At 55.0% G+C, this 15,935-nt stretch overlaps 1 protein-coding gene across 1 annotated transcript in view; it reads right to left on the reverse strand.

The window, feature by feature from the left end:
• Positions 1-6,440: 6,440 nt before the first annotated feature.
• The window catches only part of HERC2 (HECT and RLD domain containing E3 ubiquitin protein ligase 2), a 211,465-nt gene continuing 201,970 nt past the window's right edge, over positions 6,441-15,935 (reverse strand). Inside the window, exons 86-92 of the mRNA XM_017508492.2 lie at positions 11,920-12,061; positions 11,614-11,808; positions 10,765-10,877; positions 9,926-10,116; positions 8,923-9,028; positions 8,421-8,633; positions 6,441-7,387 (exon numbers count right to left, since the gene is read on the reverse strand). Coding sequence (XP_017363981.1) covers positions 7,115-7,387; positions 8,421-8,633; positions 8,923-9,028; positions 9,926-10,116; positions 10,765-10,877; positions 11,614-11,808; positions 11,920-12,061 — 1,233 coding nt within the window. The 3' untranslated portion in view covers positions 6,441-7,114. The remainder of the gene's footprint in view (positions 7,388-8,420; positions 8,634-8,922; positions 9,029-9,925; positions 10,117-10,764; positions 10,878-11,613; positions 11,809-11,919; positions 12,062-15,935) is intronic.

The following is a 15,935-nucleotide window of genomic DNA, read 5'->3' on the forward strand; positions in this document are numbered from 1 at the left end:
CCTGGCAACCACACTCAGTGGGCAGGCCTTGACAGTGGCTTTCTCGACCCCCTAGCTGCTCCCCACCACCCAGCCACAGTGATTTCCAAAATGCATATGGCCCCAAACTCAAAACCTTTCCTTGCTGCCTGCCACTCCAGTACAGAAACGGGACCCAGGTAACACAGGTGTCATGCTGCTGGGTTTCCAGGACAGCCAGGGCCTCCCCCTTCCTGGCATTCCTGAAATCCTCAGATCCCAGCTGCCCCAGGGGCTGGAGGCTGTGATCTTCTCATAAAACCAGAACAGTGTCGGCATTTGCTTTTCATCAGGGTAATGAAATTTTGGGAACTGATGATCCTAAATCATATTACACCGGTGTGAGCTGCATTCAAGTGTTGTGAACTCGATTTGCAGAACAAGCAACTTTTGTGCAATTCTTTGCAGCCTACTCAGCGCTTCCACCTCTGTGTTCGGGCTCAATCCTCCATTCCTCCAAGAGAGATAGTTATCTCCAGATGCGTTCAGTGCCCAGCTCCCTGCCCTGGTAGGTCCGGGCCCAGGGTCCTGAATGGCAGACACCATGCCCGCCCCGCCCGCGAAGCTCAGCGCAGCTGGTTAGGTAGAGAGCAGCAGCCCGCAACTGCTAACAGCCTGGGGTTTCTTTTCCTCAGAATCACTCGCCCTAAATCTACACACTGTGGACTGTGATTGGTGTAAGCAGCGCTCCTCCACGTGCACCCACGTTACAGTCGCCTGGGAGCTTCACCACCGGGCCCAGGCTCTGATTCACCCCATGGGAAGGGAGCACCGGGCGCTGGTTCTGAGGCCCCGGCCCCTGCCTGGGTCCGCAAACCCGGGGCGCCCACACAGCAGCCTGCCTGTGCTCCACATCGTGTCCTGGAGAAGGGCTGGCTGCACTAATGCCCACTTATGTCGCCGTGTGTGACCACAGTAAAGAGAAGCGGCTTTGAGGGATTTAGTGTTTTCACTCCAGTGCATTCCATTCTAAAGAAGCGCCTGACCACGGCTCGCGGCTGGAAGGCCCGCAGTGCCAGACGCTGCCCTGGAGTTCAAGTGGAAGATCTGCTGACCGAACGCTTCCAACTCCCCCACCCCTGACCTCACGGCCCACCCGGCGGCCGCTAGAATTTTCCTGGGATGGAGCCTGGCAGGGAGCCGGGGGTCGGTGGGCAGCTGCAGTGCTGGAGGCCGGGCGGACTCTGCCGCGCCAGGTGGAGGTGGCTGTCGGCCCTGTGCTCGCGCCGTCGGTGCACCGGACCCGTAGGGGAACTTGGCCGGCTTCTAAGCCGCCGCTCAGCTCCGCCGGGCCGTGCTCACCCTCCCTGCGCGTCCCAGGCGAGGCCGGTTCCTCGCCGCCTCCCTCCCGACCGCGGAGCACCTGCCCTTTACCTGCGAACTCGCCGATCTTTCTCCAGGAGTGAGTTTAAGGTCCGAACCGCTCCGGATGGTGAGCGGAGCGCAGGCCTGGAAGTGAGAACTCAGGGAGCTCCGCGCTTCCGCAGCGGGTCCCCACCCAGGCCCGCCCCAGGCCTGGCCCCGCCCACGGCACGCCCACTCGGCCACGCCCACCTTCGCCCATCCCCAACCCCCATCCCCCCACCTCCACCTTCGCCCCCTCCCCCAACCCCCATCCCACCCATCCCCGACTGCCACCCCCCATCCCGCCTTGGGCGCGGGCGGGCGGAGAACAGCTCTGTCTAAGGCGGCCCAAGAGCGCTCTCCGCGGGCCGGTTTCCAGCTTCACCTCCGAGGCAGCGGCCCAGGACCGCGGACAGGTTTTTCCCTACCAACAAGAACAAGAACGGGACAGGCGCAGTGAATGTGCTCGGAGGCCAGGACGCCATGGTCACACCTGCTGACAGTCCCTCCTGCAACACACACACACACACACACACACACAAGATACTCAGACACACATAGATACACAGAGATACACGCAGAGACACACAGATACACAGACACACATGGCTATATACACACACGGACGTACAGATACACACAGACACATACATACAGATACAGAGATACACACAGATCCAGAGAGATCCAGAGACACACATGGACACACACACACAGCTGCAGTGGCCAGGCCCTGCACAGGGGTTGGCAGGAAGTGAGAGGCTCCATCCACAGTGTAACAGCAGAGCTGAGAGGTCTCCTGCCTTATAACAAGGCACCTTGCACTGCGACAGGGCGGGAGCAGGGACTGAGGATGTTCTCAGCATGGCCGGCTCCGGGACACAGAGGTTCCCAGCCAGGGGTCTGACCGCAGGAGAGCGCGAGATCTCTGAGGTCACTTTCACTGTCGCGTGTGCAGCCACGTCGGTTCAGACCACCGTATGAATTAGGTGTGGACATAGCTGACCAGCAGCCTGGCCGACGACCCCATCCTTGTGGGATGAGGGCGCCAGGGAGCCTGTGACCACTGATGCACCCGTCCGGTCCCAGAAATGCCATCTCATCCTCGCTCATGCACCTGCTCCCCCAGCGTCTTGAGAACACTGTTCCAGGGCGGGAAGGCGCAGGGGCACACCGTGGGGTTGGGGGAGGCTCCCTGGGCAGGTAGGTCTGTGAAACACCAGCAGGGCAGGCACTGCGGCCAAGCATGTGGCTCCCTGTGTCTCACAGGTCACAGATCTTTCTGTAACTGCTGAATGTCTGGGGAGGGAGCACCCTACCCCCAGCGCCAGGGATAGACCCTGAGTAGCCATAGTTACGGAGCAAACCCCACTCCCCTGCCAGGGACTGGCTCAGGTCAGTCAAATCTATGTGTCCACCCACACCCGGCACAGCCACGTGCTGTCAGTCAGTCCCCTTGGTTGTTGGAGTCAGGCCCAGATGGGGTTTCCTTTCCTGGTGGCGGAGAGTTAGCGTTGCCTGCAGATGGCATCAAGGGCAAACGTGCCCTCAAGGGGCACCGAGCTTCTTCCGTTAGAAGTGATTGGGGGCAGCCTCAGAAGCGACTTGGTTTCTCTTAAGCTGAGCATGAAGATTTGGGTCCCAAACAAGATCTGATCATAGAATTATACCTTTCTTGGCTGGGCCAGGAAATCGCAGAAGGAAATCCCAAAATAAGGCCCCTCTAGAAGTTCTTGGCAAACAACAGCATCATTGGAATCAGACACGAAAGCCAAAGGTGGCTGCTTGGAGGCAGAGGGCTGGAAAGCAGGGTGGCTTTTGTGTACGTGTGTGTGCATATTTTATGTTTGTAGCTGACCCAGTGAAGGCACCCTTGGCCTCTTGCCCTGGATGGCAATTGTGACTCAGACCACAGGGGCCCAGGAAAGTCAGAAGGTCTCAGCATTGGGCAGGGAGGCACTGCCTCCCCGGACCACAGCATACAGAGAGAAGAAAGCGCCTCCCAGCCCAGCCTCCCGCCCCGCTTCATGGGAAATCTGTCTGCATCTCCCCTTTACGAATCCCTCCTAAGGGTCCCCGGGGTCACCTGCTGTGCAGGGTGTGCAGTCCCCAGCCTCTGCCTGTTCCTACCGTGGTTCAGCCCACAAACCCTACGCACCCACTCCTGCCTGAAGCTGGCTTTGTTCAGGAAGCATTTTATCAAGCTCCCAGCTCCTGTGGGTCTGGAATTCGGAAAAGTACAGTGGAAACTGCTCGTCTGCACCCACTGCAGCCGGGGCAATGCGAAGGCTGGAAACCCCTTGAGTCTGGAGCACCCAGAGGCGCACTTCCCACTCTAGGGTGGGGCTGCTGGCTCCACCACGTGGCCCCTGCTCCAGCTCTCAGACGTCACCGCCATCAGCAGAAAAGCAAACGCAAGGTGGAAACCACTGAACTCACCCCCAGTTTTCATGGGCTGTGGCCTCCAAACAACTGCCACCGTGACTGGAGTCTCCGCTCCCAGCACACCCCACTCCCAGCACACGTGGGTCTGTCTTTCCAGTTTAATGGTTTTTGCTGCACACATTTCTCTGTCAAAGTCAACTGTGTAACTTCAGGCTTCAGAAGCTGGATGACTGAAAAGTTACACTGAACGTGACATCAACTGTCCTCCTGTGCAAAAACGAAGCTGTGGCCATGAAAATTACCACCCTTCTTTTTTTTTTTTTTTGGGGGTAGGAATGAAGTGGTGTAAGAGAATAGCCCTCCAGTATTCTTTCAGTTAAAAAAAAAAACAAACTCTTAGGCCGCCGCTCTAACTACAGAACGCAGAGGTACATCCGTCCCAGCAGGGCTGCCGCGTGGGGGCCTGGCCTTGCTGCAGCCCACCCCACTCTGGCATCCCAGCTTTACTCTCAGGACTCTTTTATAATTTTATTGAAGATACTGAGAGCTTACTCTGCAAAGCTCTCAGGATCTTCAATAATTTTCATCTGGGTTTTATCAATCACATTGGAAATTACAACTGAAAAAATTTAAAATATTGAATACATTTAAAACAAAAACGAACCCATGACTTGTTAACATGGACACAATTTTGAAAACTTATTTTCCAAAACAAAAAAAATAGTGAGGGCCAGGCGCGTTGGCTCACACCTGTAATCCCAGCACTCTGAGAGGCCGAGGCGGGTGGATCACGAGGTCAGGAGTTTAAGACCAGCCTGGCCAAGAGGGTGAAACCCCGTCTCTACAAAAAATACAAAGATTAGCCAGTCGTGGTAGTGGGTGCTTGTAATCCCAGCTACTTGGGAGGCTGAGGCAGAGAATGGCTTGAACTCAGGAGATGGAAGTTGCAGTGAGCCAAGATCATGCCACTGCACTGCAGCCTGGTCCACAGAGTGAGACTCCGTCTCAAAAAAAAAAAAAAAAATAGAATGGTATTGACACTATTATTAGTCTCTCTGTCTGGCTTAGTGGAAGTGTAAACCAAAAAAAGTGTGTCTAAGACAGGCCTCAATCAATTTACAGTTTGATTTTCCCACAGCTGAGAACACGCCAGGGAAAAACGAGACACAAGCCACAGTGGGATCTGTGTCCAGAACTTTTTCCAGGGAGTTTTGAAGGTTTCAATATTTAAAGGGGAAAAAGCAGGAGTGGAAGGAGGAAAGAACAAAAAGGAGGGAGGGTAGGAAAATTGAGACAAGTGGCCACATCCTCCTGAGGCTCATGTGCTCCGGGAATCGCAAGGCGCAGAGGGAGTCGATGCGTTGTCTCCTACTCCACGGATCTGCACTTAACATCAGATAAAGTCAACCTGGAGTCAAGGAAGAAGCCAAAGATGCATTTGCCAGGGAGCGGGCGGACGGACAGTTTCTAGTCTCCTCTAGTCTCTTACAGACCGATGAGCTGTGACTTTACATTGTCTGGTGGGGGAGGCCACCTGGAGAGATACCCATTTGGGCGCAGAATGAAGGCAAGCAGTGTGACTGTTTCCAAGTTCACCCTTTTCCTTTTGGCATCGTAGGCTTCTGGGTGGAGGTTTTCCTTTGCTTTCACGGAAGACAGCTGAATTCCCATTTGTTTGTGCATCCTACGTTGTCTTCTGTCTTGGTGGAAGGAGGTGAAGAAAATCTGATCTCACAGAGAGATGTAGGAGAGGGTCTCATGGACATCTTGAAAGGGCCTCAGGAACCCCAGGCATCCTCAGAGAACCCATGTTCTAGAGGCAGAAGGCATTTGCCCCCCTGATGTGGGGGTTGGCCAATGGAAAGTGGGTGGAGGGGACGGTGCAGCTCTGGGCCCTCTTACACCTGTCACCAGCACGGCATACACGCCCGAAGCCAGGAGAGACGTGAAGTCCAGCCCCTCCTAAGCGCAGGCCCAGGGCTACTCAGCCGAGGCCAGCCACGCCAGGCACGTTTGTGCTTCTCACGACTTCGGGCCAATTCTGCTACGCAGCAAAAGCTGACGACAGAAGGGCTGGTGATATTAACAGCTTCTGAAGGTTTTGAGCTGAGCTGAAGATAGACTGATCCTGGCATTTACCAAGTCAGCCATGGAGAGCTTCTCAGGAAAAAAGAAAAAAAAAAAAGAACCTTTTCCCTCTTGGGATCTTCTATGCCAGTGCTAAACACTGCGTCCCTGAATAAACGGTCTCCCAATGTGAAATACGTAGTTTTGCCTCAATCTCATACTGTTCGGCTCAAGTTCTAATGCGCTAGACCTGCCAGCCAGTTTTCCCAGCCTGGTCTCAGTCCGACCCTTTGTAGAGCGTGTGCCCTACACAAGCAGCCCGAAGCCCACACCATGGCTGCCTGGACCGAAGACTCAGCCCAGAAGGCTGTGCAGACAGATGGGGCTGGGGAGGGAGCTGGAGGAAACCCTGAGGCTCCAGAGCCTTCAGCCCTGGCACCAGCTGGTCCCCTGGAATCTTCCATTCTCCTGAGCACTTCTTTCTGACTTGAGGTTGGTTTTTGTAATGAACAAAACCTACACATGGCTAAAATCTTAACTACGGCTGTATCAAGGACGAACTGATGTTTTGGTTGTCGTACACCCACTGGTGCTAGTCTAACTGGTTAAGAAAGCTCAGCCTACACTTTTATGACAGATGTTTTATTTATAGGGAATTAAAATTTAGGCATATACATGACACAAACATTATGTATAATACACTTTCCATGATAGAAGTTACGACGCTGTTCACAGAAAGGCCTCAGTTCAGAAGACACAGGCATGTGCTGGAACGGGACACGGAGGGGGGACACCCAACGGCCTTCGGTTTTTCATGTTGGTTTAAATATCCTCTGGATGCGTTCAAGTAATGCTGATCATTTAATGTTCAAAAGGCTTTCAGCAGATTCAGAGTAAAATTCATTGAAATATTTATAATATGCTTTGTTACACAGTTATTTCCAATATACAATCAAGATGACTCACGACACTTCAAAGAAAGAAGAAAGAAAAAAATCGACTGCACCCACAAGTAAAAAGGCTTTATTCATTTCTGGGGATGCTGCAATTCGGTATTTATAGAAACATTTACACACTTTAGTAAACACAGTCCTACGTGTAATGCAGCATTACGGGTGCGAAGACCCCCGTGCGAGCGTCCACAGTGTTCCGCGCGGGCAGGCGGACCTTCCTCTTCCTTCCCACGGGGCCGTCCGGCTCTCCGCCTCCTCCCGCCCGGCTCTTCCCGCTCGGCTGATGCTTCTCGAGTCTCCACAGCAGGAAGCGCTCCGCCGCCGGGCTCAGGCTCCCGTTCCCCGCCTTAGTGTCCTGTCAAATAATCCTGCGTCGAGTCCGAAGCAAAGGAGTCGACGTCGTCGTTGTCCGAGTCGTCGCTGCTGCCGTCGGCGGCCGGCTCTCCCGTGAGCGCGATGCGAGCGTAGTCGTCTGTGTCTATGGACTTGCAGAAGTGGATGGCGTACTTGAGCTTCTCCTGCAGCACCTGCTTGCAGGAATACCGGGGCAGCTTCAGCAAGAAGAAACAGGTGTAGGACTCGGGCAGGAAGTGGTCTGGAGGGTTGTATTTATCCAACACCTGCTGGGCAGAAACATGACGTGATCAGAGACGGAGCACACCTGCGGTCTGCTTTACTGCGCTCACCAGACTCTTCATTCTCACAAAACCGTATTTTATGCTAAGAACAAAACAGCAGAAAACATCACCTGACCAACTTCAGGAATAACAAGCAGCAACTAACTCCTAGAACCTAGAGTTTCTTAGAAACAGCACCTTGTTATGGAGATGCCACTCTCCAAGGTTACCCCGGGAAGAGGGCCCGAGGACCACAGCACCCCATGCGGACGCAGGCAGCCTGGCTGGCGGAGGGGTGGGACCACAGGGGGAGGGAGCTCTTCACGAGTCCACCAGCCCAGACTTGGCCACTATAGCCTAAGATACTCGGAAACAGCAAGAGTTATGGACAAAAACTAAGAATTACCGACCCTCCAAGATAAAACACTATGCACGTTCTCCACGGTGGCGCTGAAAGACACCGACGTTTCTGACCCTGGCAGAGATGCAGGTCAGGCTGTGCCACGTGCGTGCCGGGAACAGTGGACCCCATCAATCCATCGGCCCGGGCGCTGCTGCGAGGGTCCCACTGCAGACGGGGGGCATTAGGCCATCCCTCTCAGCGACCCAGCAGGTCCATCGAGCTTGTTTCTGACTATTGGCCCAAAGAGTAGGAACCCAAAGCAAAACTCTTGTCTCAGTCTGACGAGCGGCCTCATTTTTCTCGGTATGTAGCAAGTAACTTAGTGACTCACCTAATTCAAGCAGAGAACTGAACGCGTGCTTTACATGTGTGTGTCTGAAATTCAGAGCGGGCTGACAGAGCACTGGTGTATTCTGGAGACGGCCAGATACATTTTTTACAAATAGGTAATGGTACCCAGAACATATAATCCTAACATTTTGAGCCTTCACATGGGAGAAGTTGGATGTTTTGCATTTTCATTTCCAGGAAGACACAAGAGGCCTGTTTTTCTGTGTGCTGTGGGACTGTGCTGAGGAGCTGGCCACATCGGCTGACAGAGGCCCAGGCTGACAAGCCCGGCCGGGAGCCCACCTGGATGACGAAGTCTCGGCCCCGGAAGTCGGCGATGGTCCTGGGCAGTCTCGTCCGGCCCCAGACGAAGCGAAGAAAGAGAGAGCGCTCGGTGTTGGAGAAGGACTCCATCACCTCCCAGAACCACTGGATCAGCGACGCCGAGGGCTCGACGCCTTTGTAGGTCGCCACTGACTTGAGGAGATGCAGGGGGATGTCAGGGCTGCCACAAACCTGCGGGAGGATGCCTGTCAGGCCACGTGATGCCTCCCACCCTGCATTTCAGCAAGACTCCATCACGCTCCCTCTCCACACACCACGGCCTGCCTGAAGTGGGAGAACGTCCGGGGTCCCCAGGGGGGCACAGCCTCCTGCAGGCGGGTGCAGGGACGTACTCAGAGCACACCCGCTGCAGTCAACACACAGGGCAAGGTTCTGACTCAGAAACTAACTAGTGACACTGATTTGGGGGCCAACGGGTGCAAGGTGGCTCCAGGGCGGCCCACCCTGGGGGTCGGCGTACCATTGTCTCCAGTTCGTAGCCAGTGAACAGAGAGAGGAGGGGGACAGGAACCACGCGGGCCATCCCTTCCCGAACAGCAGCCACCTGCTCATCAAATTCATGGAGCCTGGAAGAAAAAGCTCACTTTACACTCCGTCTTCAGTGACGCTGACGTTGTTCTGCTCACACCAGTCCTCAGCACGCAGCACTGCGGCCACACACTTCCCAGCTGGGAGGAGGCGGCGCAGCTTCAGACGGCACAAGCGAGCTTAATGGCCCGACAATGAGTTCATCTCATCCGCGTTCGGAGTGCAGCCTACTGAGCACCTACACACACCCCAAGACCCCACCCTCAACACACATTGGACACTCCAGGAGAAGCCAGCACCAAGAGGGAAAGACAGGCGCCTCCGCCCCAGGCCCAAGACACTGTGTGTGCTGACCCGCAGCGACACGATATGGGACAGCACCGCGCAGGACACGTGCCGGGACCACCCCACCAGAGCCCACAGGGCCTGCCCGCCACACGGGGCCTCATCCAGACACGTGAAGGTGCTCCAGGGAACACAGGACACGCGGTGGAAGCTGTGGGTGGTGGTGCTGACCTCCCAAGCCTGAATCATGGCACCCCGAGGCCTGTGCAAGTCACACCAGGACACCTGGCGAAGGCTGCTCTGTGTCACACAAGCCACCTGGAGGGGCCAAGACAGCCCCAGACGCAGCCCTGTCCCAGGGAGGCCAACGAAGAGAGCACACAGGGGCACAAACGGTGGCCTGTCCCGGCACAGTGCCCCAAAGGGGTAGACTTTATTGCTCTTGGTATTCTGGTTAGAGCCTGGAATTTCAGAGCATAAATACCGACCTTGATCACAAAATAAGCTTCATACATACAGTTCAGCAATAGCCGGAGCCAAATCCATTACTTCCCTGTGTATGACACTCCTGAAAACACAGGTGTCCACGCAAACATCTTCTGCTACTTCTGCAATTTATGTCAGTGCAACAGAGACAGAGGACCACCAACCTGTAGTTTATGGCCAGCCGCACGTACTCCGCACGGTTCTCCAGGGTGATGTGCGTGTGCTTGGAGCTCAGCTGGATGTCCTGGCCGCTGGCGCTCGGCACCGTGAAGGGCAGGCTCATGGCCTCAAACTCTTCCGAGGTGGCTTCGTTGTCACGGATGTACATGAGTCCAGGAATAAAATCTTTGTCGACCTTTCCAGGAGAAAAAGAAAGCCCATGTGTCGACTCAGGGCTGGGCTCCATCCCAGACCCCGGCCCACCCAGCGCACGCTGTGAAGCAGGCACCAGGGTCAGCCTCACGTGCACCTCAAGGCTGCAAGTACGTGGCACACACCAAGGTGAAGGACGAGCAATGAGAGAGGACTTCACCCAAGCAGCTGAACGAAGGATCCACAATTCAGCCAAGTGCTTAAAACTAACCACCCGGAAGTTACAGCAACTGGCTAGCAAGGGTTCCCTCCCTGCACCTGAGGCACAGCGAAGCCACAGGGGATGGCCTGGCTGTGGTCACCCCAGGACAGAGCCTCTCCTGCAAGCCTGACTCATGGTCCCCAGCCGCCCAAAAGCTCAGCTTCTTCACAGGAGAGGCAGTGCGCTTCCCTCTCTGACAAGACAGTGTATGTTACAAAACACCAGAAAAGGGATGGTCTACCAAGTTCTAGAAGCAAACCAGCCTCATCGCCACAGACCTTTGTTACTCAAAGGTGGTCCACAGCCAGCAGCCTCCGCGTCACCTGGGCAATGAGGCAGGCCAGAGCTCACAGCCTGACTGGACCCCAAAACAGATGGTGCCTCTTCACAAGACCCCCGAGGCCCTGGCCCGCCACCCCAGGGAGTTACCTCACTGAGGTCCGCGATGGTGAGGCTCATCCCAGCCAGCTGCTTCCAGACAGGCTCGGCGAGGCTGAGGCTCAGGGGACTCCCGGTTCGGATGGCAATGCCCAGCAACACACCTGCTCATTCAGAACACAAGTGGCAGAGGACGCTTGAAAGGGGCAGCCGAACTTCCCACTCACTCACACACGCCACTGGCAGCAGCTCCACGCGGAGGCCTCAGAGCCTCCGGAAAGAGCAACACCCAAACCCCAGGTCTAGGCCCATCCTCAAGATGGCCAGTCCTGCTCTGCCATTTCCTTCTGTACCTATAAGCCTCTAGCTCTTCACATTCTTTCCACACGATAGTTTAAGCCACACAGAGGCCAATTCCTGTTCTTCTGACAGCAGAGAGCTGGAACTTCCCCATGGGGGTGTCCTCCAGGGAGCAACAGCCCCACCCAGGAAGTGATGGACGCGATGGGATGCGCAGCCGGGGACACTCTGCACACCCTCAGTGGGACAGGATGCGGGGACAGGCCGAAAACCCCGTGCCCTCTGATCCCAAGTCTCAGATATGCTGAAGACGCAGAAACAGCATCTCAGCCTCCAGGCCTCAGCACGCGGCCGGGGCTGTGCACAGAGCTCCCCACAGCCCCCCACTGTCAGGCCCTCCGTGCTAGCACGGACGCCAACGGCAGCTTGTTCGCTTCCATAATGGGGGTGAAATGTACAATCGACATTAAAAGTCACTTTTATTGGTAAGAGTCTCAAAAGCTACAAGCAAATATTGACATCCACCGTCACTCCTCAGACGGATGGAACCCTCTAACTCAAGAGGAGGCCCAGTCTGCAGCCACGCCGTGCCAAGCTCACCCAGGAAGCGGAACATGCTGCTGTGCACGGGCGCCCTGGCGGCCGGGCTGAGCAGGTAGCAGTCGCGGTTGGCCCCGGACTCGTCCCTCCCGTTGGGCGTGACGATCAGCAGAGGCGTGAGTCCGTTCTGCAGCTCCTCGCAGATCTCGGCAATGGACTCGCTGTAGCCGCCCCCACAGTCATCCACAGATTCACCTGCAGGGAGAACCAGCCACTCCGAGTCCCTCACACAGCCCTGCGTGAAGAGCCCCATGCTCCCGCACCTCGTGGGCTCCGGAGACCACCTGCGGGGACACGGGTTCTCACCCACAAACTTGACTTTCCAGACGCGGTGAGGGAGGAGGAGGCTGTCGGGGCCAAAGGAGCTCATCTTGGCACACATCTGCCCAAAGACAGACTTGGTGCCGTCGGGGCCGGCAAGCCCGCCTTTGCTCCTTGATCGTTTGACCTGCAGAGGAGAAAGCAGGCATGAGGCCGCTGCGGCCGCGGGAAGCGCACGGCCAGGATGTGCTCAAGGAGGAGGCACCACGCACGGCCCCTCCCTGGCCACACACCTGCTTGCGTGGCAGACCCTGCCATCCAGCGTGCTCGATTCTGGACTTCCGAGGCCACTGACCTCACCCCACTAGGCATGTCGCCTGTGACGTGTCCAACAGCCCCCAGGACTAGTGTGTCTGAACAAACACAACTTCCAACACGACTCACGCCACCGCCACACCCACAGCTGCAGCCCAGCAGCACCACGTGGGCACGGACATGGTGAAGCAGTGGCTGCACCATCCCACGGGCAGCCACCCACCTCACTATCCTGCCATGACCTCACAGAGTAAGACACCAGGAACTCCAGAAGCAGCTCTCCCAGCAGACCGGAACAGACTCCGGTGCTCAAAGACTCAACCCAGCGCCCCAGAGACTGAAGTGGACAGAGTGCCTCGCCGGGACCACCCCTCCCCCGGCCACATCTGCTTGATCCAAGCCTCGGGGCCACTCAGCCTCCCTGACACAGGCAGTCAGTCTCTCTGCCCATCCTTCTCATCCTAAGCTACCATTCCCACAGACATCAGGGCAGGAGCCCTAGGGCCCTTGCCCTCGTGAGGCAGGAACTCGGTGCACCGGAGGGCAGCTGGCCGAGCATGTGTGTCACAATCATCTGGGAAGCCCAGTCTGAAAGGATGTCAGAAAGAAAAACCGAAGAAAAGATGCTCCTGAGAATGTACTTTTATGGTGACTCCTCCAGTGAAGCTCTCTTCATCTTTAGCTCACATAAAGTGAGTTCCAGGTTGAGTTTAAACAACTTACAGCACAGGCTGCCATAACCAAGGCTAAAAATACAAGAAGAACAACAAAAACCACAGTTGCCTATAGCAGGAGCTTCTCTGAGTGTCACACACTCAGCTAGGAGTTCGCAGATGCAAGTTCCTGCAAACGGGCCCAGCTTTTTAAGGCTCCATCACACCCAGAGGAGACTGAGCTACGGAAAAGAACAGGATGTGTCCCATGTCACAGCCGCTGTGTGAGAGGAGACGCACACCCGCCCCCGAAGCCCACAGGGCTGCCTCCCTGCCTGACGGCACCCCTTGGAGAAGCTGTCTGTGCTCCAGAGGCTGCAGGAAACAGCAGCCATGCAGTGAAGCCACGGCGCTGGAAGGAGACAGGCCCTGCAGAACAGCTCTTTCTCTGCTCAACAGAAACTATTTCAACTGTCTTTAATCGGAATTCCCTATATTTTCGGAAATGTGCATGCAAGAATTCTGTAATAAATGTTAAAGTATATAAAAAAGTTTTTATGCACTGATGTTCAGATCCTGTTACAAAAACGAATACAGTTCCCAACAAACAAAACCCTCCAGGAAGCTGACCTGTGTTCTGGTGTCAGACAGCTGTGAGAGCCCCTCCCACGGCGTCCCCTCGGGAGGGGTGCCCTCAGTGCATCGCCACAGACCTGGGGGGTGCTGGAGGCGCCCGTGCAGCCTTTCTGGCTCCGTGCCGGTGTCCCGTGCACACCTTGAATTCGCCAAATGTTTTTCTCCATGTTCTATTTTTGGGCAGAAAATCACTTCTATTTCCACATTTGTGGAAAATGTCCTTGCTTCAGGAGGGGCATGCTACCCGGGACAGGAGGGAGCCTGCCTCTGACACCCGGGGCCGTGGCTGACGTCAATCCACATTGCACACTAGGCCGAAGGGTGTTTATCTGATTCTTAAAAGGCCTAAGGCCAGGCATGGTGGCTCACACCTGTAATCCCAACACTTGGGAGGCCAAGGCGAGTGGATCACCTGAGGTCAGGAGTTCGAGACCAGCCTGACCAACATGGTGAAACCCTAAAAATACAAAAAAAATTACTCAGGCGTGGTGGTGTGCACCTGAAATCCCAACTACTCAGGTGGTTGAGGCCGGAGAATTGCTTGAACCTGGGAGGTAGAGGTTGCAGTGAGCCGAGATTGTACCACTGCACTCCAGCCTGGGCAACAGTGAGACTCTGTCTCAAAAAAAAAAAAAAAAGAAGGCCTGACATAAGTTGTTTTTTGTTTGATTTCAGACGGGGTCTGGCCCTGTTGCCCAGACTGGAGTGCACTGGTGTAATCTCAGCTCACTGCAGCCTCTGCCTCCTGGTCTCCAGTGATCCTCCTGCCTCAGCATCCCAAGTAGTTGGGACTACAGGCGCCCACCACCATGCCAGGCTAGTTTTTGTATTTTTTGTAGATTCAGGGTTTCACCATGTTGCCCAGGCTGGGCTCCAACTCCTAGGCTCAAACAATACATCCACGTCAGCCTCCCAAAGTGCTGGGATTACAGGTGTGAGCCACCGCCACGCCTGGCCAGAAGGACTAATAATATAAATTTTGTTTTTTCAATCGCGTATTGAATGTTTTCGCAACACAAGCTAGGGATCGCAAGGTGAGTAGGAAAGAGGTGTTCATCACGTGAGGACTTCTTAAAATTTTCAGATGATACAAACACAGAAACGAGGGTTCCTAACCTGCATCCTAGTTAATCGAAGCCTCACTCCCAGCCAGAGTCCCCCAGGCTTGAACACCCACCCTGAGAGCTCCCAGCCTAAAAAGTCTGTGTGCAGTTTTGAGGGAGGTGCAGGTTGAGGAGCACTCAATTACTGGGGTTAGAAGACACGGAAGCCATCAGCTGGCCTTGCTGACAAGCTACAGTGTTTATGATGCGGAGCAAATAGACGTGATCGTCCAAGGTAGGAAAATAAAAGCTGTTTTATGAACCTAAACAGCCTATTTATTTGAGGATATGACCAACTTATAGCTTAGCATTAAACACTCTGACGTCAGTGAAGACACCAGTTCCGTCAGTGTGGTCACATGAGCTATCCAACAAAGGACAAGAGTTTCGTGTCTTAATTCAAAATGCCCCCAAGAATAACTCTGAAAAAACTTCCAGTCACGCAATCCACATCAGGGTAAAAATCATGTGCTAATACAGAGGTACAGGAACAAAGGATTTGTTCTTCATGGCTCTGTGTGTCTGACCCAAGAGGCGAGGCCAGTTTCATTTGAACATTAAACGTCAAGTTCTGCACGCTATCATCAGCAGTGGCTGAGGGTTTTTTAAAATTAATTGTTTTAACTGTGAATTTATATACACTTGAAGCAGTATAAATGTAGAAATGGCCTACTTGCCATGTCTTTGATTACTGCCCATGAGACAGTATTAGTAATTCCGGCCGATGAAATTGGCAAAGAAAGCTATCAGCGGTGGGGAGGGTGTGAGGGCGCTGGGGACACGAACTGTCACAGCCCATAATCGAATGTGTCATCACATCATCACTAGGCCTCTGACCCAGTCCACTTCTTGGAATTTAATAAAAGGGGTGACTGAAGACACAGCCACAGATGGCACTGCCTGTACCACAGAAAAGTGGGCACAGCCTCCCAGCCCCACCAGAGGAACCTGACAGCAGGACACATCCCTGCAAGAGAGGAGCAAGGTGCCACGCACAAGCAGCCCACAGAACCTACTCCACGGCAGGGAGGAGCGCCGCGAACTTCACAAGACAGTGGCCCTGCCTCGGCTGCAGCAGACAGACGCACGCCTCCCAGTGTCACAGCACACACACACACACGCCTCCCAGTGTGACAGCAGACACACACACACACACACACACCCCTCCCAGGATCACAGCACACACACACGCCTCCCAGTGCCATGGCACACACACACACACCTCCCAGTGTGACAGCAGACACGCACACACACACACGCCTCCCAGTGTCATGGCAGACACACACACGCCTCCCAGTGCCACGGCACACACACACACACCTCCCAGTGCCATGGCACACACACACACACACAC

Source organism: Cebus imitator, unplaced genomic scaffold (assembly GCF_001604975.1).
Source record: "Cebus imitator isolate Cc_AM_T3 unplaced genomic scaffold, Cebus_imitator-1.0 Scaffold392, whole genome shotgun sequence".
NCBI lineage: Eukaryota > Metazoa > Chordata > Mammalia > Primates > Cebidae > Cebus > Cebus imitator.